The following is a 26,844-nucleotide window of genomic DNA, read 5'->3' on the forward strand; positions in this document are numbered from 1 at the left end:
CCTAACGCTGTCAAACAATGCCATCTTACCCACACTTAAGTAGAGATTTACAAATTCCTCACTGGATTGCCATCGTGAAGTGTTAATAGAAGGAAAAAAAGATTGACTGCCTTAGTGCAACCTCTAGTATGCTACTGAAATCTCCAAACAAAAAACCCCAGGTGCTTCAAGAAAGAGATGCAGAAAAATAGACGAGACAAGGGAATTCAATACCCCAAAAATGGATTTCTTGTATGAACTTCTGCCAGACTAATTTCTAAGAATGACAGAAGAAGCTTAAATTAAGCAAAATCATGCAGTTATTAGGAGGGAAGAGATGACAATTTTTCTAGTCTAGAAGAAAATGATACAGTGATCAGATAACAGTTACTCAAACTACTCAACCCTTCACCAAATTATAGTAATGCAGAAATACAATTACTCTCTACAGTGACCTCTCAAAGGAAAGTAGAATTAAGATTAGAACCAAGAAGTAAAATCAGAAGTGCAACTTTCCAAAGTGCATTCTGTATGATCTTTAATATATTTTAATACTCAAGCATTAAAAGAAATCTTTTTTTGTGCCAGGCATATAAGAAAAATTCAGCATAAAAGAACTGGCAGAACATATTCTAAATCTTTACAACCAAATAAAGAAATCATTTACATTAGTTTAGATAAGGAGCAAAAAAGAATTCTCAAGATCGCTTTCATCCCCCAAGTGACCTTGCTGTATATCCTACATTAAGGCTATAATCTCAGTCTTATCTATTACTTGCTTAGCTTAATTGCATCATATCATTAATATTATTAATTTCCGCCACTGCCCATAAAACTCAGCCTCATGCCAATTCTGTAAAATATATAGGTTGGAACTGAATTAAACACAGCACACTGAGTTGTGCAAAACCATCATAAAATGCTATGAAGCATCAAGCATGTAAGACAGAGCACTGATCTTTATTCTTTTGGCCCAAGAAACAAGGTAAGAACGATGTGGAGGTTTTTTCTGCATGACCAGAATTTGTTGGCTTTCAAAATGCTTTGAGTCAAGGTAGAGCTATATTACGTTTGAACAGGCCTCGCAGAGAATGCATTTTTCAGATATTCTTCCCCAACTTTTAAAGGAGGGCAGAGCTAGCTAAAATGCTTCTGTACCAGTAACCTGCAGAAAGCAAAAGACATGCTCAGAAAGCTAGTCCCAAGACCAGTGGGGAATAAAATGCAAGGTGAAGCTTAAGTTACAGGTAGCAGGTAACAGCTACCACTGCAAAGCGAGCACTGACAATGCAGTCTCAGGAGAATATTCCCCCCCGATATGTTCGTTAACAAGGTGCAGAATTTGTTTACGTTCAGTTTCACATAGACATGGTTAAATACAGCTGTGACATAAAGCAGAAATGCTGCGGATGCCAGTATAAACCTTCTCTCCTACGCCACTTCCTAAAGGGGAAGACTTTAGCTGTTCAATACTGAGCAACTCTTGTTGTCCCTTCTTAATATATATAATATTTTAAAACCCAACTGACCTTCTCTAGCTCTTCTATACCAGAAATGTAGCCGTATTTCAGAAGTTCCAGGTAAGACATGTAAAATGTACCACCTTAAATATATATGCCGTCAGTACTAAAATTTGTCAGACTTTCATACATAGTGTCGATAGAGAAGTAAGAACTCTGCTAACATGCCTTTACATAACATTTCATAGTATAAGAATAGTTATCGCACAATGTAAAACAATACTTTTTTTTTTTGGTCATAAAGGTTTCACCTATAGATAAGCCTTCCTTTATGGTTGTTCAGTGATTAAATTTATTCTGTCAGACATACTGAAGACAAACTTTCTAGTACCACAACCCATTGTAAAACAAGTCAGTTAGGCTCTTACAAGGATACTGCATATATGAACCACCCTTACATGCCATTAAATTCTAGCTGAAGAATATTAAACCAATATTAAGATCTAATTCATAAAAAGAGACGGATCTCCTCATGAAATGTAAGAAAGGTGAAGAAGCCAAGCTTCTACCTTTTTATTCCTGCTCCTTAACAAGTCTACTTTATTTGCACAGGTTACATAAGTAAGCTGTTTTTAAAACAATGTTATCAACATTTCAGTGCTGTTTCTAGTAAAAATAGCTTTCAAGAGTAAGCAAGACAGTTATACACACAATACATCAGGCTATTACTAAATAAGTATCTCAGCTTTTATCTTTTGTCAAGCTCCTTGAAAACAACAGTATATTTAAGAATTACAAAAAATACTTTATATATGTCCTTTTCAACGAAGACCTAAGTAGTAGTAGTACTATAGGTCAATTTTCAGATGTGATTAGCCACACTGTGACCTTTGTCCTCCTTTAGAAAAGTATATGGCATTGACTATATTTAATATTGCATGAGCACATACAGCAGTTTTTAACCATGCTCAAGATGCACTATATAAGCAAATTCCTCATTTGAATATTTATGACATTATAAGCAGTTTGAATAAGAAGGCAGAGTAACACATAACACAATATAACAATTGTGGCGGGGTACTTGGGGGCGGGGGTTGTGGGGTTGTTTGTTTTCTTTTTTTAAAACAGGGCACAAAAAAACCAACAGGGTCTTTAATTGATCGCACAATAAAACTCTTGGGAAAAGTCATCTGGAGATCCGTTCTCTCTGAAAATTAAATATTCGACCTACCTTGAACTGTAAGTTCTGCTTGAGCTTCAATCGTCTCATTTCCGTTATCCGCTATGCAGGTATACGTCCCAACGTCCTCTTCCGTAACATCACTGATCTCCAGACTGCCTCCCGCAAGCAGAAGAAATCTTTCGTAGCTGTGCAAAACAGAACATACGGGTGATCTGATGGACAAACTGACTTAAATAAAGTGTTACCAGAGAAGCACACACAAGCCCTCTTCCTGAAACGTCTACATAAACTGAAGGAGTGTTTACATATAATATTCCTGGGTGCCATTTACAAGAAGCCATGTTAGAGATGAATTTTTGACAAATTCTGTACTTCGGGTTCACATTTGAAGTTAAGTTCAACCAGATCAATTCCACAGGAGTAGCTCACCTTTTTGCACTTTCTGCTTCAGTTCTTTGCAATTAATTGTGACCCAAGGTATTTAGACAATAGCAACTAAAACGTAAGAAAAATGAAATAACACAACCACATCATAGAACAGCCCCAACCAAAACCATTTTGCAGATACAGCTGGAATGACTTCTTGCTTGAAAAGTTAAGTGAACTATAACATGCCAGACTTATGCCTGTACAACATCAGGAACAGCAATGTATATTGTATAAGGTATAGTAAATTGAATTTTTGTAAAAAGACAGCCACTTCAGTAAGATGTAAGCTTTCAGAATAAGATACAGGTTAAAAAAATTTCAAAAGACAAATTCAACAAGTTGGCAAAGTTTCAGTACAGAATTTTCTCCCGCTGACTTGTAAAGGGTGGGAGGAGGGTTTATTAAGCCAGCCCTTACAAACTATCTGCTTTTTATGCTAAATGTAGTACTAAATGTAGCATTTTATGCTCCATGTAGTACCCTCAGCGCTCTTCTCCCATTGCAACCATCACTCCCCTTTTTGTGATACAAATTTGTACAAGAGTTTTCCAAGATTCTTCATCACTCCAAGTGTCCACAATAAAATGCCAGTAAAATTACCAAATGCCCCAAGCTGAGATAACAAATCGTGACTGGATGCTGATCCGGAACAATTCTTATTTGCAGTTGAAAAAAAATGAGAGAGTCTACCTGATGGCTTCCTTTCTGGCATTATCAAGCAATGGCTTAGTGGGCAGGAATGGACTGAATTCTTTCAAAGTAAGAACTGAATAGCACGTTATGACAATTAGCTTTTTTGGTCTCTACAGAGTGGCCAATGTACAAAAATCAACCTAATTGCTTTCTCCATTTGAAATTTTACTAGAATTATGTTAGTGGAACCAATGCTCTTACCTGGTTGCAAAGGTAAATTGTTAGGACACAAGGACTTTTGACTCACCTAACCAATTACCACATTAATATTGATTTATGATACTACTATAGTTGTTGATCACATTTCTGATTCAATACATTTAAAAGCAGAGCAAACAAAATCATTATTGGAATTAAGTGAAAGAAACCAGTCTTAAAAGCATCCAGGAAGATGTCCTACCCAGGTATACGGTAAGGAAAGGCATCCTGTTTCCATGATGTAGTAACAGGAGGACTACAAAAAGTTTGTTTTGTAAGAAGTAGGAATTTGAGTGAAGATATAAGTAAGTTTGAAGAAAACGTATTAGGAGCTTTAAAAAGAGAAATGCCTGAAGAAATAGTAGGGGAATACGTGGACAGCACTGCAAACAGGTTCTAGCTAAAAGGAAAACAGCAAGAAGTTTGTCATTAAACTCTGGTTTTGGAACTGCTTGACAGTGGTTCAAGAACAGAAAGTAAGAAGATGAGAAGATACATCTCGGATTATTTTAATATGCATTTTACTGCCATTGCAGCCAACAAAGGCAGAAGCCTTCTATCATGGATCAGATGAAAAACTAACACGTAGAAAAAAAACCCAGGAGCTTTAGTGGTAATCAAAGACAGGAGATGGATCATTCTTCACTATCTCAAGCAAGAAAAATCTGTACAAAGGAGACGTGAACAAGAGCTGCCAAAACTGTATCACTTTTTTCCCCTCTTCTCCCACTTTCTTGTATTCTATTTGCCTGTATTCTATCCAGGTAAATTCATCAGATTTAAACCACACAACCACCAAGGCAAATTTGACCATCTAAGAAAGTTCTAAGACCATCTAAAAAGATCTAAGGCAACGATGCTCCTCCCGATTCTTGAACCTCTTTGTCTGCATCTGGACACTGACAGCCCATGAACACAGAAGAGCTTTCCAAACGTTGTCAAGGTGAACAGAAACAATGCCACCGAAACTTATTTGTGAGAATGGCACGTCAGACATGTTAAGGCTGCACTAAAACCAAGCCTAAAGAAAAACAAATGAGTAAGACAAGTCTGGACCTGGACACATCCATATACGCAGTTTTGTATCTTCTTTTATTATGTAAAACAGCTTCTTTGATTGTTTGTTCTAGCATTCTTGGCCAAATAAATTCACCTGAGTAGCATACAACCTGCTGAAGGCTAAGATGGAAGCAGAAAGAAATGGAGCCAGTTGGTAAATGTGCTAGATCTATCGGTGACAGGATACAAAACAAGAAGGGAGGCTGTGCAGAAAGAACTGACTGGGTGCGAGAAGCTGAGACTAACAAAATTGCAAAGGAATGATAAAAAGCTATACAGACTGTTAGTGTAATTTTGATGACATATAGTGCCTTCTTCTGGCTATCCACCACCTTCCATGGTTAGCCAGCTAAAAGCAACATGTGCCTTACGATGCTCATTTTCCTCTGGCCAGCCTCTGGAAAAGTGAAGCAACCTGTGCCTGGTGAGGCAGCAGACTGCGATGGTTACTAACCAGAGATTAAGATGTTACGAAAACTATATATAAAAAAAAAAATGACTAGATCTTGTCACATTAGGCAACAAAAGCTTGTCGTAGAGGATCTCACAAACTACTTGCAACATGGTAGCATTTACATGACTTCTCCTTTTTGCCAAGAAACGAGGTTATACGGTTTTCAGCCATCTAAATTGTGTGCTGTACTTTTATTCCCCTTGATTATTTTCCTTGAGAAAACCTAGAGATGAGTCCGGAGTTTACCAACACGTGATCCAATACAAGTTCACCGCTGTTAAAAACATGGAAGAAAACAATTAATCTGTCAGACTCCTTGGTGATTCCTTCTGTATGCATTAGCTGTGGAAGAATTCTGGACTTAAAGCAAAACTGCTTTTGTAATAAAGTAAAAACATCTTAATTTTGTAAAGACAATGAAGCATTTCCACAAAAGAATGAAGCAATCAGATTTCAGACACTGGAGACAAAGCATCAGCTTAATATAAAAGTGGTAACATAATTTAAAGTGTCATTAAAAACAACGAAGATTGATCATTCAAATGTCAGAGAACAGCAAAATCAAATTCAAGCCTTTTATATGCATTCCATACAGCCCTCAGTTACACACTCATAATATACAATTACTTGAGCTACTTTGGATACCTAACTCACACGCTTTTTTTTATGTTCATTATCACAAAATAGAATGAGCCTTTATTAATTTATTGTATTCAAACAGCCAGTTATACCCTGAGGTTTTGGCCTTTTTTTTTTCCTCCTCTTTTACATTACTATTCCCAAAACATCTTATAATCTATTTGCAGTCTTGGTAAAGTACAGCAGATAAAATTAGCCAGTAAATTAGATTATTTTGTGGAATCTACTACCAGAAAAATCTCCATAATTACACTGCTATGTTTAACCTTTACTGAGCTGGGCAAGTGTAATTCACTTAATACAAATCGCTCGGAGTGCCTGGCAAACAATAATATGTAATAATTAAAAATATCACACATTCATGCGAAGTATTAAGGAAAAAACCCTGCATTAAGAATATGTATGCGATCATACAATTAAAGACTTCATTTGAATGCGTACAGCAACAGCATAAAATTGATGCCACACATGCAACCTCAGCTTTATAATCTCCTCACTTTAGAAAATTATTAACCATACAACCATGTTGTAGTTTTCTGTAGGCATTTTTCAACGACATAAAATTTTGCTAAATTGAACAGCCCAATAACACCAAAGAGTTAGCTGTACTTCAATAACCTTATTAAAATAGAATGTCACTGTTCAGGGTCCTTTCAACTGTTTATTTTCCGATTAACCATCTCATTTCCTGTAACTTTTAAAAGAATTTCTTGCAGTACATGCATTTGTATTTTTTTCCATGTAAGTGTCCAAATATAAATCGAGTTACACAATATACGCTGTTTGAGCACACACTGGAGAGGTATCAAAGCAGAAGAACATCTTCCAAACGTTTAAAACCCAGTGCTTGTCTCCCAAGCTCTGAAAATCCATCTTGGCAGCCACCTCACCTGAAACGTCACTTTTCAACTTCAGAATCATCAAAAGCACAACATTACTCCTGCATTTGCTAACAAACAGACCCTCACACGCAGTAGGATCCTTAGCCAGACACGACATTTTTCAAAAACAAAATTTATGAAAGGCTTAAAATTGGCAAAATCTGAGAAACTATTCAACCTGTATATAACATTTCCACCATAGCCTTTTGTATCAGGTAATACTGACAATAAGGCAGATTTTACTTCAGGAAGTTTTCTGTAAAGGACATAAGATTTTTTTCAAATAGCTTTACACTTCAGTGGCTTTTCCTACTGCCTTCCACTTCTCTCAGTATTTTCTACATTCCTGGCAGAGATGTTACTCATTCTGAGTTTATGGAGGAAATCCGGCTGAAAAATCGCGTTGCTGAACCACACGTGTGATGGGGTGGGTGTGCATTTGTAGTGCCAATCCTAAACTAAAGGGCTACGAGCAGTACACCCTGTATCACAAGATTATACAAACACGAACACATACAATGGGTTTATTTCTCCTGCTTTGGTCTGAGTCTAGAGGCTCGCTTCATCCTTTGAAGCTCTAGTTTGGAGCTACAAGCACCAGCACCATAAATCTCAACCTAGAACAGGGTTTAGCCTCTTCCTTTCTTTTCAAACAATGCAGTTTTGAGAAAATGATGACGTATCATGAAGATTATTAGCCTGACCAGTAAGCCAATTCAATGAAAAGCTTTCATGGCAAGTCAAATGTTTTTCCCAGTGACAGGTTATTGGGCTCAATTTTCAACTTTGTGACTTTTTTCTCTCCGAAATGGTGAATTCAGTAAGAAAGGCCTCAAAGGAACAGACCGAAGCCAGACGGCAATGCCTAGAGAAGGGCAGATGGATGGCACAAGCATACAGAGACCCTTCCTCCAAACGGTCTCTTACTCTTCAGCTTCTGAGGGCTGAGATTTCCCCAAGTCCTGGGTGGAACCTGGGTATTTCATAGTCTTTGGTGGACTTCTTTATGAGGAACCAAAAAGTCAACAGTCTATCACTTTTATTTCTTTAAAATCTTTACGTTACCAAGTTCTGAAGGGATTCCTTGAATTCGTAACAGTTTTACTACAATGGAAGCTTTTAGCGTTGCATTAACTTCACCAGTTTCTCACTCAACACTCAAAGCTTCCTTCACTTTCACTCAAATTAGTTTGGAAAATATTTTATCACAGCCAACTAATTTCACAATATATTGCATTACAAGGCTGCTTGTTTGAACAAGTGCCAAGGCTGCCATCATTAACGTTTACTCATATTTACCCATTAACATAAATCTTATTGCAGTCTTCAACAAATACTCCATCAAAATTAAACACTTTCCCTTTTCTCGGATCTTATTACATTTAATTCCAAAACCCCACCACTCCCAATCCTTAAAAATAATCTATTTTTCCTATAAATACAGGCTCCTATACATATTCTTCTTAGCAGTACAGCTTGAAAGGAAAACATTTAATTTCGTATTAGATTAATTGCTACAGTTAAAAAGACAAAGAGTAAGGTTGTGTGCCCAAACCATTTAACAAGGGGTAAAAATTAGGGACATCCCTGACCATGCTATCTGAGTTTTGTTTCCTAGCCCCATACATACACACACACAGAGACATGTATCAATATATGTATATACATGTATGTATACAAGTGTCTGTAAGTGCGTATAGACAAACCCCATGATTTAAGAGCTTTTCCCAGGCAGCAGGTACATTAAAACCTTTCCAGATGAAAAGGATCAGTTTTTTCTTGGGATAAAGAAAAGCCATGCTAATAAGAAAAGCCTTACTTTTACATCAAAAGGGGATGTTAATACAACTTAAATGTGATTTAATTTGTAATTAAATTAACACACTCTGCATAACAAGGTAAGGCACCTATTTTGCAGCAGTCTAACCATAGGCTTTACTCCAACAAAGAATCTTAATTTTTAGTTCTAGAGATTTTCCAGTTATTCTATTCAAAAGAATAATACGACAGCTGTCGAGGTAAATGGCGTTTAAGAACTTTTTGTTGTCTGCTGCTTGAATCTCTTCTCTGTTAAGCCATAGTCGTGAGCAGCAGACTTAAGAGTTTTGGCATAGTTTGATCACTTTAATGAACAATGAAGGAAGCTTACTCCTACGGAGTGGGAAAAAAAAAAAAAATTTCTCCTTTACCTACCTTAAAAGTAAACTCCATAAAGAGCATGCATTTCACTAAGAAAAAAAAAAAGCTAAGTGTTGTAACAAGAAAAAAAAAATTAAAATTTTTTTAACATCAATTTCATCAGCAAGGTAACTTTACTCCCTCATCTTCAGCCAGACCAGAAAGGTTCTGTAAGTAACAGGAAGTCAAAAGAAATACAATTTTCATTGTTCAAACCCCTTATTTACTCCTTTTTGGTTCCATCTTTGAGCAGAAGAAAACATTTATTTCAAATGGAAGAGGAATATTTCTTTGTCTTTTCAACTGTATCCTCCTTAGTGCATGCATATCCAGAGGATGCGACGACCAGCAGATTCCAAGAACATACAGGCACGGGCAGCTTTCAGACTGGCGAGAGGCTTTCCTTGGCCTTGGCAGAGAACTTCCATAGCTCATTTGTTGCAGGAAGAGAGAAATGTTTAGTAAAACTGCGTTTGGGAAAACTGGCAGCCTTGTGGCTCCTGCCTTACCACTCAGTGTCCATGTGATGATGGAAAGATGCTCAAGAAAATGGCTTTCAAGCAAAGAGCTGGTGACAACACAGAGGAAGAGCTATTCTGACTGCCCATACCGACAGCTTGACACAGTTCACGGAGGGATTTGTACCTGCAGCAGAAGTCAACTGGAATCTGTTCTTGTAACAAAGGGACATAATGCTAAAAACTAATGCTAAATATTCTGAAATATCAGGTCATACGTGGTTCAAATTGTGCACATATAAAGATCAAATATGTTTACTAATTTTATGCCTCAGCTCTCCAGTAATTCTCACTGAATTTTAAGAAGAAATAAATATTTGTGACACCCTCAGAAGTTATCATGACAACCTGCACAGAAAAGCTCATAGGGAATTAACAGCACTGCATTAAGAGCAGGATTTGAAAATTTGGGCTCTATATCAAAAAAAGGAGAAGAAAATAAAAAGGAGAGCTCTTTAGTAAGTGAGCTTTAACCTCCTTGTGCACTGATGTGACATAATGGGGGGGGCACGCACCAGGAAAAATTTATAAAAATATGACATGACATCATTTTACATACAAGAAAAGCAAATTAAGATCTTACCAGGCACATTTATTCTGGCATTTCATCATATTTGATTGTGCAATTCTAATGAGTCTGTACCATCCTTCATACGCGAATGATTTCTTATATTTACAAAAAGTGAATCTAAATCATGTGCCATCACATTGACATCAACACGATTTCTCAGCGGTATTAGAACTGTTAGTCACTGCCCACAGAAGCTTGCATTTTCCAGATAAAGACAGTTCAAATTACGAGCCCTGGATTTTTTAATTTAAGAGTTGACACAAAAAAGAGATATATTACTATTGTTGGTACTGTAGAAAGACTTGCATATCCTGTAAGCTGCTTTCCGTATCAGCCATGCCACCGTGTAACTTTACCCCTCGTTGTTTCACAATTAACTTGTTTCCACGTTAATCTCACCATCGACTTTGAGGGACGTTGAGAACATTCAAGTATCTGTTTGTAATTTCCTTGTTCTACTTTTCTTGACAAGATTTGTTCTTTTTTTTATACATATTTTCTACCATGTTATTTTGAATGAATACACCAGCAATGACAATGTGTAATAGAGTAGTTTTCACTTAATGCATTCCTGAAAGCCCACAATTTTTTTTAATCATGCCTAACATTTTAATATTCTGTTTTCATGAGAAATTATGACGTTCTGCTTTAAACACTTATTCTTAAATTCTTATGGAACATTTAGACGCATACCAGACATCTTCATAGCAGAAACAGTAATGTGAGTGCAGGGCTTCACACACGTAACATGCCAACATGAACAAGTCTTAGCTTTTCTGCAGTGTCTTTATTCCCCTAATTGCTTCTTTCACTCCAGTGGCAATCTAAAAGTAATATATTCTTATTAACCTTCCTGCTTCAAGTAAGATTTCTTGGTTCCAGGTGTCTGCAAGAAAAATACTAGGAGATCGTTCCACGAGTCTCAAGAACTACCTTACTTGTCCTAACACTCACTCTAGAAGCCCTCCAGCATTTGAAAACTAGCTTCTGTTCTCCTGGGTTAAAATTAAGTGGAAAGCAAATTGTGCTCTCATCTAAAATCGTAACTCTGGCTGGATTCCTAGCATTATATAAAAATACGTATGTTAGCCATTACTCACCCTTCTGTGATAAGCTCTTCTTCATTTCTCGTCCACCTGATATATGGAGTTGGAAATCCTACGGCAACACATGGAAAAACTGCACTTTGCCCAGTAACTTTAGTAAGCGAAGAGGGCTGCCTCACAAACATCAAGTTCTGCGGCATCTCTGGATCTGCAAACATTTTGTAAATGACAAAGTTGTTACCAGATGCAGAATCAGAAGATGATCATAGTAAAAAGAACAAACGAAACATCTAATTTCTTTCCTGCATCTTCACAGGACTGAATCCTCATCTGACCTACATAAACGGTTTTCTCTGAGAGACTCCCCCAGCCTCCCATGTGAACAGCTCTTTACCGTTTCCTCCAGACATGCAAACTGATTTGCCACTGCTGGGATTCTGACTCCTCAAACTCCCTGGGAAACAATTTCAGCTAAAAGCTACAGCCCCGAAGCTGGAACTTCCACCAGCTAGTAGAGATTTAGTAAAGAAAGGTACAGGTTTGACTTTGTCCAGCCAACCTCGGGCAATCACCTGACTTCAAGCTGCCTGAGAAAGTGCTTTTATGCACTAGAAAATGAAATTACTACAGTAGAGAGTCAACCCTAAGCGAAATAACTAGAGAATTTGCACGCTGAAGTAACACAAGATTTATACTAAGAAAAAAATCCACCATGTTTTTTCATCCTTATGGAAATGGTGAACCCTCTGAATTAGTTTTGGGTTTGCTTTGAATTGGGCTGGAGAGGGATTTGTTTCTTTTTTCTACCCCCCTTAAGAACAAGCACAAGCAATGTGCCTGTTACTCAGTCTTTTACTACAGGAAAAGGCCACTTTGACTGTGAGAATTGAAAACATACCCACCAATAAAAGCTGTCCAGCAATCTACTCTGAACTAAACTACCACAAATACGTATTCAGAACAAAAGGCTATTTTTCTACTTTCCTAAAAATATCCATAACACTTCAAAATGTAACCTTAGGAAAAAGGTTCTAAAAATCAATTTTAACTAGAACTGTAACTAATTCATCAGTAACTCCTGGACAGAAGATGCCGTTTGTACCCTTTGTCCCTGCAGTAACTTCAGCATGTGCCTTGCACCATCATTAGAGTAAATGAGTTCCTACGCACCAGCTCCAGCATTTCTGCTGCGTTAGTTATCATAACGCTTTCTGCCAACTGCTCAAAACCCCCAGTGTTTATGCTGCATTAATTGCTGTATTCTCAATACTCAGATGCGCGCTTGCAAGTTTGATGACAAGGAAGCTCCAGAATTGGACAAGCTATTTTTGGCCCCCTCGACGAGGGCAGACTATTCTGTATCTACACTACTTTTGCTCACTGAAGCCCATTCTGTGCCTATCACACGTAGTATTTGGCCCCTGCCTCACCTGGGACCTATGTGATACTCGCAGGAGCTTCTGAAAGTTCTTGGTTTTGGGGTTCTTCAGCTCAAAGTGCTAAAAATAATAACCGAGCATTTAACAGCACTGTGCTAACAGCATGCACATGCTCCAAGGTATAACACGATGAGGTCGCCCAGGGATTCAAGAGAACCAGGCCCGATGGAAATCATGTTTCAGGATCGTCCCAGGCACAGGGAGCCAAACTTAGAGCAATCCTGGTTCACACCATCTGTCTCAGGCCCACGCACAAACTATCGTAGCAGCTCTGCCCACGTTCCCTGTTAGAGGGAACTAGTCTGCCTGCTCCAGATCACGTGTGAACAGGCGGGTAACGCAGGGAGAGTGACCTGCAGTGGCACATGGAGCAAGCCAAGTTGCAAAAAATGGATACAACAGATTGCCAGCAAGCAACCACTACACTAGGGAGAGGAATCGGTACGATTCACTGGAGACAGAACTCGTTAATGCTCCGAGCTCTCAAAAAGGAGTTCAGTTCTCAGGTTAGCGGAAACTGGATTCAAAAATTAAGTGATTTTTTTTTTCCCCCCTTGCATCCCTGTATTTGAAAGCACCTGCTATCAATAAGCAGAGCCAGAAATGTATCCTCCTGGCTGCTCAGTGGCAGATGAAAGGCAGACCGAACGCTCTAAGGAAGCTCACTATCAGAAAAAGTAGAACACCGTCCATGGATGCAAATCCGTGTGATGCAAGTGCGCGTTGGGTGTATTTCAAAGATTCAGAAGCAGAGCAGTGGGGTCGCTGTCAGGTACACATCAGATAAGGATTTAACAATGGAATAAAACGCATGAAGAACAGATTAATTCAAATCCTTCTTTCAGACAGATCTCAGATCAAACAATCAACACAATATGGAAGTTTATCGGGAAATCTTCAACTGCCAAAAAATTAGAAAAGTCTTAAGCCTTCATTTGAGGGACTATAGAAACATGAAGGCAAAACAAACTAAAATAATTAAATTAAGCATCTTTTCCAAAAGTGCTCCTCTTCAGAAACTGTATCCTTAGTTGAAGAAGAGATGAGCCTTTCTTTTCAGAAAGTCTAAAGAACTTAATGAAACAAGTTCTTACTTTAAGCATGATTGATTTCCAAAGCCTAGCAAACACCTCAATTTTAAAAGAGGGAAGGTTGCAATTGTAAAATTGGGGTATTTTAAAGTACATTTTAGCATTTTAAGTAGAAAAGTGACATAGTCATGAGAAACAGACATATTTATTGAAAGGGACCTCTGAAGATGCCTAGTGCAACCGCCTGCTTGAAGTCCACCTGTTGCCAACACTAGGTCAGGCCAACCATGATATTGCCCAGCCTAGCCCTGAAAACCTCCGAAGATGGAAATTTAGCAAGCCTCTCTGGCAGTTCTCCAAGCAGTAAAAATTGAATCAGAATTCCAACATGAAGACTAATTCAGAAGAGGCAGCATGAAGTTCTGGAAGTAATTAAGAAAACCCATACAAAACACAACCCATATTTCCCTAGTTTGGGAAAGCACGATTCACATTCCTGTCTTATTCTTGGTCAATTTTCAAAACTTCGTGTTAGAACATCTGGTGACACACAGCTCTGTGCAATAGCGTCATTCAAAACAGAACACACTAAACTAGAAACAGCTTACATCAGGACTTGACTTTTGTTCTTATAAAAAACCCTAAGCATTTCAGCACAACAGGCGTAGCTAAACCTTTCAAAATAGTAAGTCATCCCCCCCTTTTGGGGTCTGGAGACTTCCCAAAAGGGTCCAATGTTTAAAGAATCAGAACTTCCTAAATATCGGGACAATTAAAAGCGCCTCAGCTTAAGCATCCCAAGAGTGATGGACTAAGCACCAATTTCTTTTGGAAACTTCAACAGTATTTTAAACATGGGATTCAAGCCTGAGAAACTTAGAAATCGCCGAGCGTTTATACTCAAAAGTCAAACAGTCAATTCCCTCCTTGTAACATGTCACAATGGAAGTGTATTACTAGTGACTTTTTAAAAGAATTCTTTCCCAACACGCCCTTAAAAGCTAAACCATTAAATACGGCAAAAAAAGTATATACATGTCTCCAGCCTATCTCCAGCCACTGCAAAGAGCTCAGTCACTGGTAATTGATTTTGCTTTTCCGTTTCCCAGCTGCAAGACATAGGTTAGTCTTCCCAAGGGCTAAAATCCTTTAGCTTAAGTGCCTGCACTCATTTTAAGCTACACAGAAAAAAACCCAATCACCAGCTTCCACAACACCCATTACACTTAGTTCCACTTAAAATACACAAAAACGCAACAGAGCAGATTCTCACGTGTTCCCCTTTGTAAGTATTCTTGTTAGGTTTTTTCCCCTATCGCTTGACTAATGTTTTAAATATTCATTTTTTTAAAGAAAAACAGATTACTACCTGGAAGAATTTTGAGCTCTGCTTCATCGCTGTATTTGGGGGTCCCACCACTTTCAATGATGCAGCGATAGAGTCCTCCATCCGTATCAGTAGCATTGCTAATAATTAGCGCTCCACTTGGTAATTTAAAAACACGATCATCCAGAAAGAGTGGCTGACGATCCTGCTCCCACCTCACAAACGGTGCAAGGTCAACATTGACTTCACAGTTAAGGATTGCACTGTTTCCTTTATAGACAGATGATGATTCTGGCTGACTGGTGAACCTGGGAAGGCCTGCAAATACAAAATAGAAAAGTTAGAAAAATAAAAAATGAGAGGTATTCTGAAGGACTTCAAAGCTCTGGTGTCATCAAGTCAAGATTCATGAACCTGGTTTAAAAAAAAATTGAGCTGCTCTCCAACTCTTTCAAAATCTTAACACTTGATAGCACAATGCTAAGTACAGCTGCTGTAAGGGCAAATAAAACCAATAACAAAAGTACTGATTTAAAAACAAAAGTAGTTTTAGAAACAAGCAAATGCCGACAAAACAACGGAAGTCTTTGGAGTCCTCAAAACTGGGACAAGACACGCAGGTAACCTCTGCTCACTTCTCCAGTGGTGCTGCTATCCTTAAGGAGTACATAGCAGAAAAGTGGCAAAAATCAAGATAGTGTCTCTGCCTGGTACGTGTGAACAAATAGAGTTAGAACCATATTCTGTTACGAGCCACTGATTCACTTGCAGTGGAACACAGATGCCCTCTATTACTCACTCAGGAGATAGTAATAAGGACAGGAGAAGGCTTCTTGTATGCCTTCCACTCTCAAGTTTACAGTCTACATGACATCTTAATTTACCGCCTACAGGACTACTTATGAGGGTTTTTTCCTTGTCAACTTAGAAGATTTCTTATCTTAAAATTAGCTTAGCAGTTAAGAACTTAAGCCAAAAAAGTTTTCTACAACTTCGTCACCAACTATGTCTAAGTAAAGGTTTAGCTTCACAGTAATTTAACTAGACCATGAAAAGGAGCCTGAGGCTGTTAAAGGACCAAATCTCACTGAAATTCAATGGAAACGGGATATCCTTTTGAAGGCTACAAAAAGCCTTACATATAGCACCATAAGGTAAAAATTGCATTTATTCATATGCAAATATTTAACTTTCTCATGTTAGCGTACCTGAGAACTAAGTTTCTCCACAGCATAACACAAAGGTACCGCTGCCACGCTGACCCAGCAGCGCTGCACAACAAATGTTTCACCTTCTGAGTAAAAATGCTCTCCAGAAACACCCAAAGTCCACTGAATGGCTTCAGGTTTCTTTTGGGTGGCCGTGTCCCGGTGCTGGCAGTGGGGGAGCTGCCAGTGTGGCCTCTGTGAGAAGAGACTGAGGACTCCCCGTGCCAGACAGGGTTGGGGCTTGTTCCAGCCGTTTCCACAGTGGCCCCACTGCTGGGCCAGCCAGCAAAGCTGGCGGCACCTCTGTGAAAGCGTATCCAAGAAAGGGGAAAACTGCTGCATGAGGAAAGTGTGAGAAACAGCCCTGCAACAGCCAGGTCAGAGCAGAAGGAGAAGAGGAAGAGCAGCTCTGGGTGCCGCCCTGGGGAGACCAGGCTGGAGCAGGAGGCAGAAGAAGTTGAGCATGAAGTTGAGCCTGGGAAATGGGAAGAGGGCGGGGGGAAGTGTTTTAGTCTTTGTCTTTATTTTCCTACCACTCAACTTTATTCTAACTGGCAAGAAATTAAATTAGTTTTCCCCAAGTCAAGGTTGTTTTGCCCGTTGCAATAACTGGTGAGCGATCTCCCTGTCTTGACCCACAAACTTTTTCATCTTCTTTTCTCCCCCTTCATCCTGTTGAGGAGCAGAGTGAGAGAGCAGCTGGGTGGGCAGCCAGCAGCCAGCCAAAGTCAACCCACCACCAGTATTTTGCACAACAACTTCCCATAACAGGGAAGTTTCAGATCTTCCAACAGAAATACCCTGTCCACCATTACTGGTGTAAACAAATGGCTCAATAAAGGCAACAGATTACAGTATGGGGGAAGAAAGAGGACAAAGCATGGGACAGGAAGAAGAAAAGCCTCCTCACTCTCCATTTTCCATGGTGGTTAGCTATATTATCAGCTCTCCCTTTTGCAGCTTGCACAGGGGTGGTTGTGCAGTTAACACTGACATGGGGCAAGGCACAGCTTGCTCGCCACAGTAACAGTCTCAAAGTAAAATTTTCATTCTTTTTTATGCTTGCATTAAAATTAATATTGTCATAGAAACAGCCTGTCCGTACTCTTGACATCTTACCTTTCCCTCTCAATAGCGCACAGCTTCAAATACATATTATGATTTTTTTTTTCTTTAAAGTCAGTACACTGCATGCCTTCAATATAAAAGATGGAAAGTGGGACTCTGGGTTGCACAAACTAAACCATCCTAGTACAATTATTCAAGCATGAGAATGGAGCCTGCTGGGAAGCAGTAGGCTCTGGTAACCTCTAATTCAATGCTACTGCACACAGCCAAGACCTCAGATCAGAAAACACAAACACAAGCTCTCTTCACAGGTAATACCTCACAGTCATGATTATACATGAAAGAGGCTGTGACAGTTTAGGTCAGCTCTCACCTTTTCCACTTCTAGCAAGCCTAAGGGTGAAATCTCTTATCCATTATCTTCTATTTTCAAAAGTTTGACCTAACAGGAAAAATTCTCATTTATCTCTTGTGAAGATGATTCTTTTACATTGTTTTAAATACCCAACTCATTTCCAAACAGGTCAACCGAATATTTTTACAAGTCTCACTTAACACATATCTATCAAGAATGCACTGAGAATTTAACAGTAATATGACCAATCTTGTCTCGATTTTTAAAATTTATTTTGTAAATACCTAGTTCAGTGCTTTGCAATTCTTTCTTCTTTTAAAAAGGGATAATAAACAACCACCCAGACCAGGGACTTCACCTTGATGCTGAAGTATACAAAATACCCATGGATGAAAAATACTGCATGGCTCTTCAATGTGAAGGGGAAGCAAAGGAATGGATGAGTTATCTACCTCTTGTGCCTCAACTTTCTAGAAAAGTATATTACCACAACCTGCTTATCAGTTATATACTGGTGCTGGAATTCCATCTCATGTAGTTTTCTCTGTCCATATTCACTATATTCCACTGCCTAAGAAAGAATCTATAACATGCATTTCTTCAGTTAAATGATACTTTCTACCATTTCCAGCTTGAATCCCTATTTACTTTCAGGAAAATCCCACAGGTTTTTTTGTTTGTCTGTCTTTTAAACTGTCTGATCTTTGCTCTCCAATTTTTTTTTTAGAAATCTTTGGAGCAGCAGCAAGAAGCAACATCTGATGTTCAGGCTTTTCTCACTTGAATGAAAAACTTCTTTACTTGGACTGTAGAATTATTCATTATTAGCACCCACTTAAGTACAAATTTTAATACATACTTTTCATAAAACTTTTATATGTATTTCTCCCACAGAAAAAATAGTTTGAACCAGGCCAATGGCACCAACTCTGGTGCTCTGCTATCAAAGCCAAGCAGGTAAGAGATTTCTTCGAGCAAACCCACAAAACACCATCTTCACATCCTATATTAAATGTAAGACCTATAGTAAAAGACCAAAATCCACTATCATGTGCCACCACGTGAGAGATCAAAAATGTTAATGCAATGAGAAGCAGCAGCATACCTGCTCTCTAGTTGTGGCTAATGTCTGATGCTATAGAAAGAAAACAAACTCAACATAGAACATGTATATAATTGGGGAGGGAGTACAAAACCAGAGATCTTCCCAGTCCTTCAGAATAGCCGGACTGAATTCTAACACATTACATTTCTAACATACACGCTTCTGTTTTGTCAAGTAATTCATGGAATCATAGAATAGTTTGGGTTGGAAGGGACCTCTAAAGGTCATCTAGTCCAACCCCCCTGCCATGGGCAGGGACATCTTCAACTAGAGCAGGTTGCTCAGAGCCCCGTCCAACCTGACCTTGAATGTTTCCAGGGATGGGGCATCCACCACCTCTCTGGGCAACCTGTGCCAGTGTTTCACCACCCTCAGCATAAAACATTTCTTCCTTAGATCTAGTCTAAATCTAGATATCTCAATCTAAATCTCAGTCTAGATGGTCTAGTGGTTCCTTCTATCCCCTTTAAGGCAAAGAATAGCATTGGTCTTGCTTGTCAGAAGTGGCTCGACATCTTCTCTTGGAAAGTCAAGCTCTTTCACATCTCTAGAGGAACACACCCAACTCTCTCAGCCTTTCTCCATAGGAGAGGTGTTCCATCCCCCTGAGCATTTTTGTGGCCCTCTTCTGGACCCGATCCTACAGGTCCGTGTCTTTCTTATGCTGAGGGCTCCAGAGCTGGACGCAGCACCGCATGTGGGGTGTCACCAGAGCAGAGTAGAGGGGCAGAATCCCCTCCCTCGCCCTGCTGGCCACGCTGCTTTGGATGCAGCCCAGGATACGATTGGCCTTCTGGGCTGCGAGTGCACATTGCTGGCTCATGTCCATCCCCCAGTACCCCCAAGTCCTTCTCAGCAAGGCCGCTCTCAATCCCTTCAATCCCCCAGCCTGTATTGATACCGGGGGTTGCCCCGACCCAGGTGCAGGACCTTGCACTTGGCCTTGTTAAACCTCATGAGGTTCACACAGGCCCACTTCTCAAGCTTGTCCAGGTCCCAAATTCCTTCCATAACCTTGTATAGGTCCATCTCCAACCATTACATACTTCACCACTCTTGGAGTTCTATCCGGAGGCTCCTTCCATAACTTCATTCCTCTGAGAAGAAAGTTTCTAGTCCGTTCCCCCCACCCAGTGTGTTTACAACCAACTTCTAGTCCTTTGATCATGACCTTATTTTGGTATTAATTATTTTGCATCTTTGATATTTATCCATTACTCCTCCCTCTAAGGTATTCACATGAATAAAAATCATAGCTTCTTTCAACTTTCCTTCTGCTTAGTTAACGAAGCTACAATCTTTAGCGTCTTTTCCTCATTCCCCTAACCATCCTATCCATCTTCAAAGATTCAGAATTGCAGAATCATTTGGGTAGGAAGGGATCTAGTCAGAGCAGAGTCAGCTACGAGGTCAGAGGGCGTTACTCAGCAATTTGTTCAGTCAGATCTTGAAAATCCCCATGGATGGAGACTGCACCACCTCTTGGGCAACCTGTTCTACCACCTGACTGTCTTCACAGTGAAGAACTTCCTCCTTAAATCCAGTCAGAACCTCTTTTGCTTCAACTGATATACCTCTTACTCTGCCACCACGCACCACTGGCAGAACGACAGAGACAACAGACAAATTGAAATGCCTGTTGTAATTAAGATCACAGACATCCACGTAAACATAACAAAATTGCTTCTCTGTATCTATTGAAAAGATCTCCCCAAAAGATTTAACAATCACATTAGCTCTCTGCACACTGCAGGTTACAGTCAATCGTATAATCCACCAACTAGACACCTTTTTTCTCATAAAATCACCAGTCCCTCTGCCCCAACTTAGTACAATACCACAAATATTGCTGTATCTGCATGACTTGGCACACTCTGCTAATAAGTTTCGCCATTATCCAGTCCATACCATCATTTAATTCTTCCTATAAAGCCATCAACGCCACAGCAAGAGTAACAAGGTCTCCCAAATTTGTCACACTTGCTAATTTTGTAGGTATATACTTTGTTCTTACAGCAAAATGACTGATGAAGATGTTAAACATGATCTTTCTAAACTCTAGTCTCTGAAACATCTTTCCATTCCGAAAATCCCCCTCTCAATATAACCCATTAAATTTTCATAATTACCTCAGATTCTTATCAATCTCAATATTCTCATTTAAATGTCTATCATTTTGACCTTTAATAATTTCTAACAGGACAGCATACCAAAAGGCTGTGTTGCGGCCTGCCCATCGTACTGTAGTGCTCTAAGACATCAATTGTTTCATCAAGAAACTCAGATGCAAACCACGGGCAGAAGTCATGTTACAGTTTAGCCTTCTTTCCTTTTCCTCTGTCTTAATTACCCTCGCCTTCAAAATCCCTTTAAAAAGGACACAGTGTTGGGATCAGACTAATTGGTCTATGATCACCCCTTGCCTTTTTGGACACACATTCTACATCAGTTATTCTTAAAGAAGAATGTACTAGCCCCTGAATTCACAATTCATTAGAAATCTTTATTAAGGGACCCACATATATTAAGCCAATTCTTTCACCAGCCTGGAAGGGAGTCCTGGACCTCCTCGTTTTGTCAGATGAGCACTGTGACTTCTGTTTTCACCTCAGCTGTTGCAATCTCTTTACCCTGTACAACTACCACTCGTACAATCATTATATCGGCAACTTCTAGCACAAGTCAGAATGTTATTGGAGGACTAAAGCCCTGCAATTTCTAACATAAAGCTCAACTATGCTTTAATTTAAATCCCTTACTAGTACTATTCACTTTTTGGACAAGACAGGCATTGTATATGCTGTTGTGTGCAGGTGCTCCATTAAGGTTAAATAAGTGTGTTTAAGGTGGTTTCATTACTCACTAGCAATGAAATTACAGTTCATTTTCCAGGTCATCTTAAATGCTAGTAAAACCTTTATCTGATCATAGCTCTCTGTGTTTTTAAAATGTGTATTTTAACCTAGGCTAAAATTTTGTCCTAAAGAGTAATTTTCTCTTATTCTACGATTATTTGCAATTTGCACTGCTTAAAAGCCTCCATTGTGGAGGAGGGCCCTTTTGCTTTAGCCAACAGACAACCACAAAACAATAATGATGTACTACAAAAGGCACTCTGAATATAAGCCTTAATTACTATTAATTCTGAGACCTGTTTATAAACACAGTAACAGGTCCCAGAGTGCTGGCATACCTCCTGCAGCAGTATACTATGAGAAAATACCCTTTCATCTACTAGTCCAGAGCCTTTCCATTACAGAGCTTCTCTTTTCCTCTTCAAAATACGAACTGATCAACTCGTAAGCCTGCATTTCCTTAACTGTCTATAATCATTTCAAATGCGTTACCATGTAAGTGAACTCAGTCTATTTAAACTATGCATTTAAAACTATTTTTTAAAGTTGAATTTAAAAAAAAAAATTATTTTTTTTCTCAGTGGTTTGTATTTCCTGATCACTTCAATCAAAAAGACTACGGAAGAAGATCTAATGAAAATTAGTTACATTTCTGATGAGCAAGCAGCACCCACTCTTCACCCACGTGTTGCAAGACATTCAGTTGAAGATTTTTTGCTAAATGAACATAATGATAAATGATACTTTGGGGCTCTGATATTAAAGATAATTTTTTCATGTTTGTACATACATTAATCATCCTGTGGCAGCACAAATACATTATGTATTGATTTTAGGGACACTGAAGGAAAATACTACTGACCTCGCAGGGACGCTGGTTAATAAACTCAATTTAGGAAGGATGATTTTCCACTTGGAATGTTCTCTAAACACTGGTAGGAGAACAGATAAACAACAGCGCAATTCTCACACGTGTACAATAGGAATTAGATGCACCACAAACTTCAAATTTTCTGTTAGGAAAACGCAAGGGGGTGGGAATGGGGGGCATCAACTCTGTCCCTATTTTTTCATTCTCTTTTGTCTCTCCCCTCCCCTCATCAAAAGACCAGAGCAATGGTAGGAATGTGAATGAACAATCTACTTAACACAGATTTGTTCCATTCAGACGGCATTCCCAGTCTAAGCATTACTGAGATTTGTGGCCCATTGTCTCGATTTCTGAAAAAGCAAAGATGTGCCTAGAAGAGCAATAATTCCCATGCTCCTGGAAAACACAGATGGTAAAAATTCTGGCTGTAGTCTGCTGCCTTCAATGGAGCCAGTATTTCATCTCCCGTGGTTTCCAGAAGAGGAGGAATTCATTGCACTGAGCCAGATGCTAATCCAGTTCAGCAGTCTCTCTGCAACCATGGTCAGTGCCAATCATTTTCAAGGCAGCTGAAAGAAAAAAACCTTCCATGATCAACAATTACTAAATAACTCGCTCATATGACAATGTTCTAACTAACTTCAGAGTAAACACTTGCTTTCTGCTCTAAATACCAACTGTCAGCAGTCACTGTAAATGCTTAATTTTATTTAACACGGATGCTATTACCATACACACATTTAATCCTCTTTAGAATCCTACTAACGTTTTGGCATCAATCTTGCCAAATCAAGACTGCCAAACAAAAATAAGAAGAGAGAATAACTTCCTCGTCTCAAGGGCAACGGAAGGCTGCACAGGAATTCACTTTCTCCCTGCCCGTGGCAGGGTTGTGTACTCTTACTCCATGGTCACAAGCCTGTCAGATCAAGCCTTTGTGAGCATTTTTGTCATGCGCCCGAGTCTCTTCTATTGCTACTCAACAGACTGGAATTTAACATAACACTTCGGGTAAGCATTAAATAGCTCTAAAGACACACACATATTACACGTTTGTGCAATTAACTGTTTCCCAAAGCTGGTTTCAGGCTTTTTTGCGGCATCTGAACGTGCTCAGCAAATGTTTTCCCTGTTTTTTTCCTGATTATTTCTATTGCAGTAGGGAAAAAGTAAAACACAGGAGTAGCTGACAGTTTTTCCCAACCTATTACGTCCTGTATGCCAGCTATGAAAAGCCTGTTGCCCAACATTACTCTTACACAAGTTTCTCATCGCTTACCCAAGTCTAAACTAACTTCAGCAGTATCATCTACAAACACTGCCACCCTACAGCTTTCACCTTACAATCCTTCTGCATTAAACTGTTCTGTTCAAACACAGAGACTGTGAATGGTTACGCAAACTGCTGATAATTTTAAGACACTTAATTTTTCCCCCATTCTTGTTTGCCTCATTGAATTTGAGCTTATGACAAATCCACAACTCTATTACTACTTTATTAAAATAGCCTCTTGGGAAGCGTGAGGATTTTAGCAATGCAAGTAGGTAAAGGAGTATAGAAACACGATACCCTATTGTTAAAATAGCTACAACATCTGTTATCCTTCATTGAAGCAGCGGATCTTAAAGATGCTGCATATTTTGTTAGCACATCAGCTTCTCACCCAAACCCTGTTAAAAAATTAATAAGTCCAGCCATCTGTGGACACTTCATTAAATTATCGCAGCTCCTTTTCTTCTCCTTCGCTTGAACATTATTCGGCATCATTTGTCTGAGTGGCAGAGGTGTGAAACATGTTTTAAAATACAATTTTGTTAACAAGACATATTTCATGTATCTCACTAGCGAATAGATTAGACTTCATAATTACAAAACATTCATGGAGAACAGAAGTCCAGCACTACCTGAACTGAGATAAGGCCAGATGCTTCTAGTCGTTTCTACAAAGGAGAAACATGAACTACCACATCATTTTTTTCCCCTTGCTTAGACTAATTAGACAGGAGAGAATACAACATGGCCTAAAATGTGGGCAGGAGACAACTAGTCAGGGGAGAGAGAGTATTCTTAGGATTATAACGTGAAGGGAGGAAAATCTACCAAACGTCCTTGTTGGCTAAACTAAAGCCAGAAGTATGCGGAATACACAACAGGAATGAGAAGCTTCAGTACATAATCAGAATTCTGACTTTCTTAAACACAGACTTGGTAGCGTAATTAACATGGCATATACTGATTTAAAAAGGTATCCTTTGATCAGAATTAAGAATCAGAGGAAAAGGGAGAGGATGTCATTGTACATATCAGTAATGCACACATTAACGTATCTACCTATATGCATACGATTAACACATACAGAGTAACCTGGTATGACCTCGGAGCTCTTTTGAACAGGTGATTGAACTAGAGATCTCCCGAGGCTCCTTCCAAGCTGGATTATCCTATGACACTATGATATGGGGAAGCCATACAGAGAACTATGGAGAGAGACAGCAAAATACTGCACAAAATATTGTGCAGAGAGGAACAGAATTACATCTCTCAAAACAAACATCTAACAGAGGAAGTTAGAGCAAAATTGATCATGCCCTGGAGCACAGGGTCAGATTACACAAATTTGAGGTTGCCACCATCCCCTCTCAGACTTGGATCCAAGCTTTGCCACAGAACCGCAAATTAAAAACAAAACAAAGAAACCACACATACAAAAACTTAAGAGGGTGTTTGGACTAGTAAAACACATCAGAATATTCTAAAGTTTTACCTGGCAAAAAAGTTTCTCACGGAATTTATTTTAAACAAAAAGTGTTTATATAGTTCTCCTTTAGGTACCAATGGTAGACTTTGCAAAGCCTAGTATCCTGGAAGCCCAAACTGAAATACAACAGCATAAGAACACAGCCATGTAGATGTCAGAAAAAACTCACAAATTGCTGTGATCAAATCTGATGGAGTATTACAGATCAATTCTGATTTTGAACCAGGACACAGAAAGCTCAGAGTTCCTGTTGAACTCAGTCCATCAACAGAAACAAATAGAGAGAGAGATCCTGACTTCTTAAGAAACTTTGCTTAGCCTGGAACAACTCTTTACGCCCAAACCAGGACACAATAATCCCACGTGAGCTTCTCTCGCGGAAGCTTGATGAAAAGAAGCAAGAACAAAACGTCAGTAAGATAATCCTGGTGAAACCGCTAGACTCGTGACTGACAGCACAATATTGAGTAACAGACAAGTCAAACATCTAGAAACAATTTTATTATGCCACTTTGCCAAACACTACCTTTGACAGAAGTCCCAGGAATAACGAAGTACTAAAACAGGCCAAGAAATAAAGAGCAGGCATTACATACATCCTGATATTTTATCAATTGGGGTACGGGTTCCTAACCAAAAACCCCTGAAACAGCTGAGTGTATGCTTCCTATACTTTGTGACATCCCAAGTCTGTAGTGATGGTCCAGGCTTACAGCCTGACGAGCTGCAGCTCCAGGAGAAGCAGTAGAGGAAAATTCCTCTACCAGACACCTTTGTTTATGAACAAGATCGGCTCTGAGAAGGGATGAATGTCTGGCGCCTGGTAACTCCAAAATGAAAGACAGGGAGAATAAAGAAACTGGAAGATCAAATACTTTTGACTTGGAAGAAAAAAAAAAATTAAGTAGGCTACCACCATGAGGAATTTCATATTGAAAACTGATTTATGATTGCTCAAATATATTTGTCCTTTCTGCGCTATGGAAGCATGTTTTAACAGCAGGTCACCAACAATAACGAAAATCAGACCACTTCACATTCTTAACAAGATGGCTCTGCAACTGCAGAATGTGTCCTGGGAGAATTTCTGATGAAGATACCTGAATGCGCATAGCTGCTCAAGTTAGGAGTGAAGCAGTAATGGAAAGGCCTGGAGTAATAAGGTTCAGCTGTATTTAAAAAAAAAAAAAAACCAAACAAAAAACTAATAATGTAGAAGGAAGAAACACTAAGCAAGAAGTTAATCCTTGATGGAAGTAGCTCAGAAACCCTTTGGAGGAAACAAAAGAGATCAGAAATGAAGAAAAAAAAACCTAATAATGTAGGAAGGAAGAAACGCTAAGCAAGAAGTTAATCCAGCCTTCCTTGATGGAAGTAGCTCAGAAACCCTTTGGAGGAAACAAAAGATATCAGAAATGAAGAACTGATCTTTGATAAGGTATTGAAAGTGTTGAAAAACAAGGACAACAAGACTAGCGAACAGACCGAGGCTAAACAAACAAATCCAAATTCTAGTCAGGTGATATCAAGAAGAGATC

The 26,844-nt window shown here is 39.1% G+C and overlaps 1 protein-coding gene across 1 annotated transcript in view; it reads right to left on the minus strand.

Annotated features, from left to right (window-relative positions):
• NEO1 (neogenin 1) overlaps positions 1-26,844 on the minus strand; it is a 146,424-nt gene that overhangs the window by 108,449 nt on the left and 11,131 nt on the right. Inside the window, exons 2-4 of the mRNA XM_009319907.1 lie at positions 15,128-15,403; positions 11,343-11,496; positions 2,671-2,807 (exon numbers count right to left, since the gene is read on the minus strand). Coding sequence (XP_009318182.1) covers positions 2,671-2,807; positions 11,343-11,496; positions 15,128-15,403 — 567 coding nt within the window. The remainder of the gene's footprint in view (positions 1-2,670; positions 2,808-11,342; positions 11,497-15,127; positions 15,404-26,844) is intronic.

Source organism: Pygoscelis adeliae, unplaced genomic scaffold (assembly GCF_000699105.1).
Source record: "Pygoscelis adeliae isolate BGI_AS28 unplaced genomic scaffold, ASM69910v1 Scaffold303, whole genome shotgun sequence".
NCBI lineage: Eukaryota > Metazoa > Chordata > Aves > Sphenisciformes > Spheniscidae > Pygoscelis > Pygoscelis adeliae.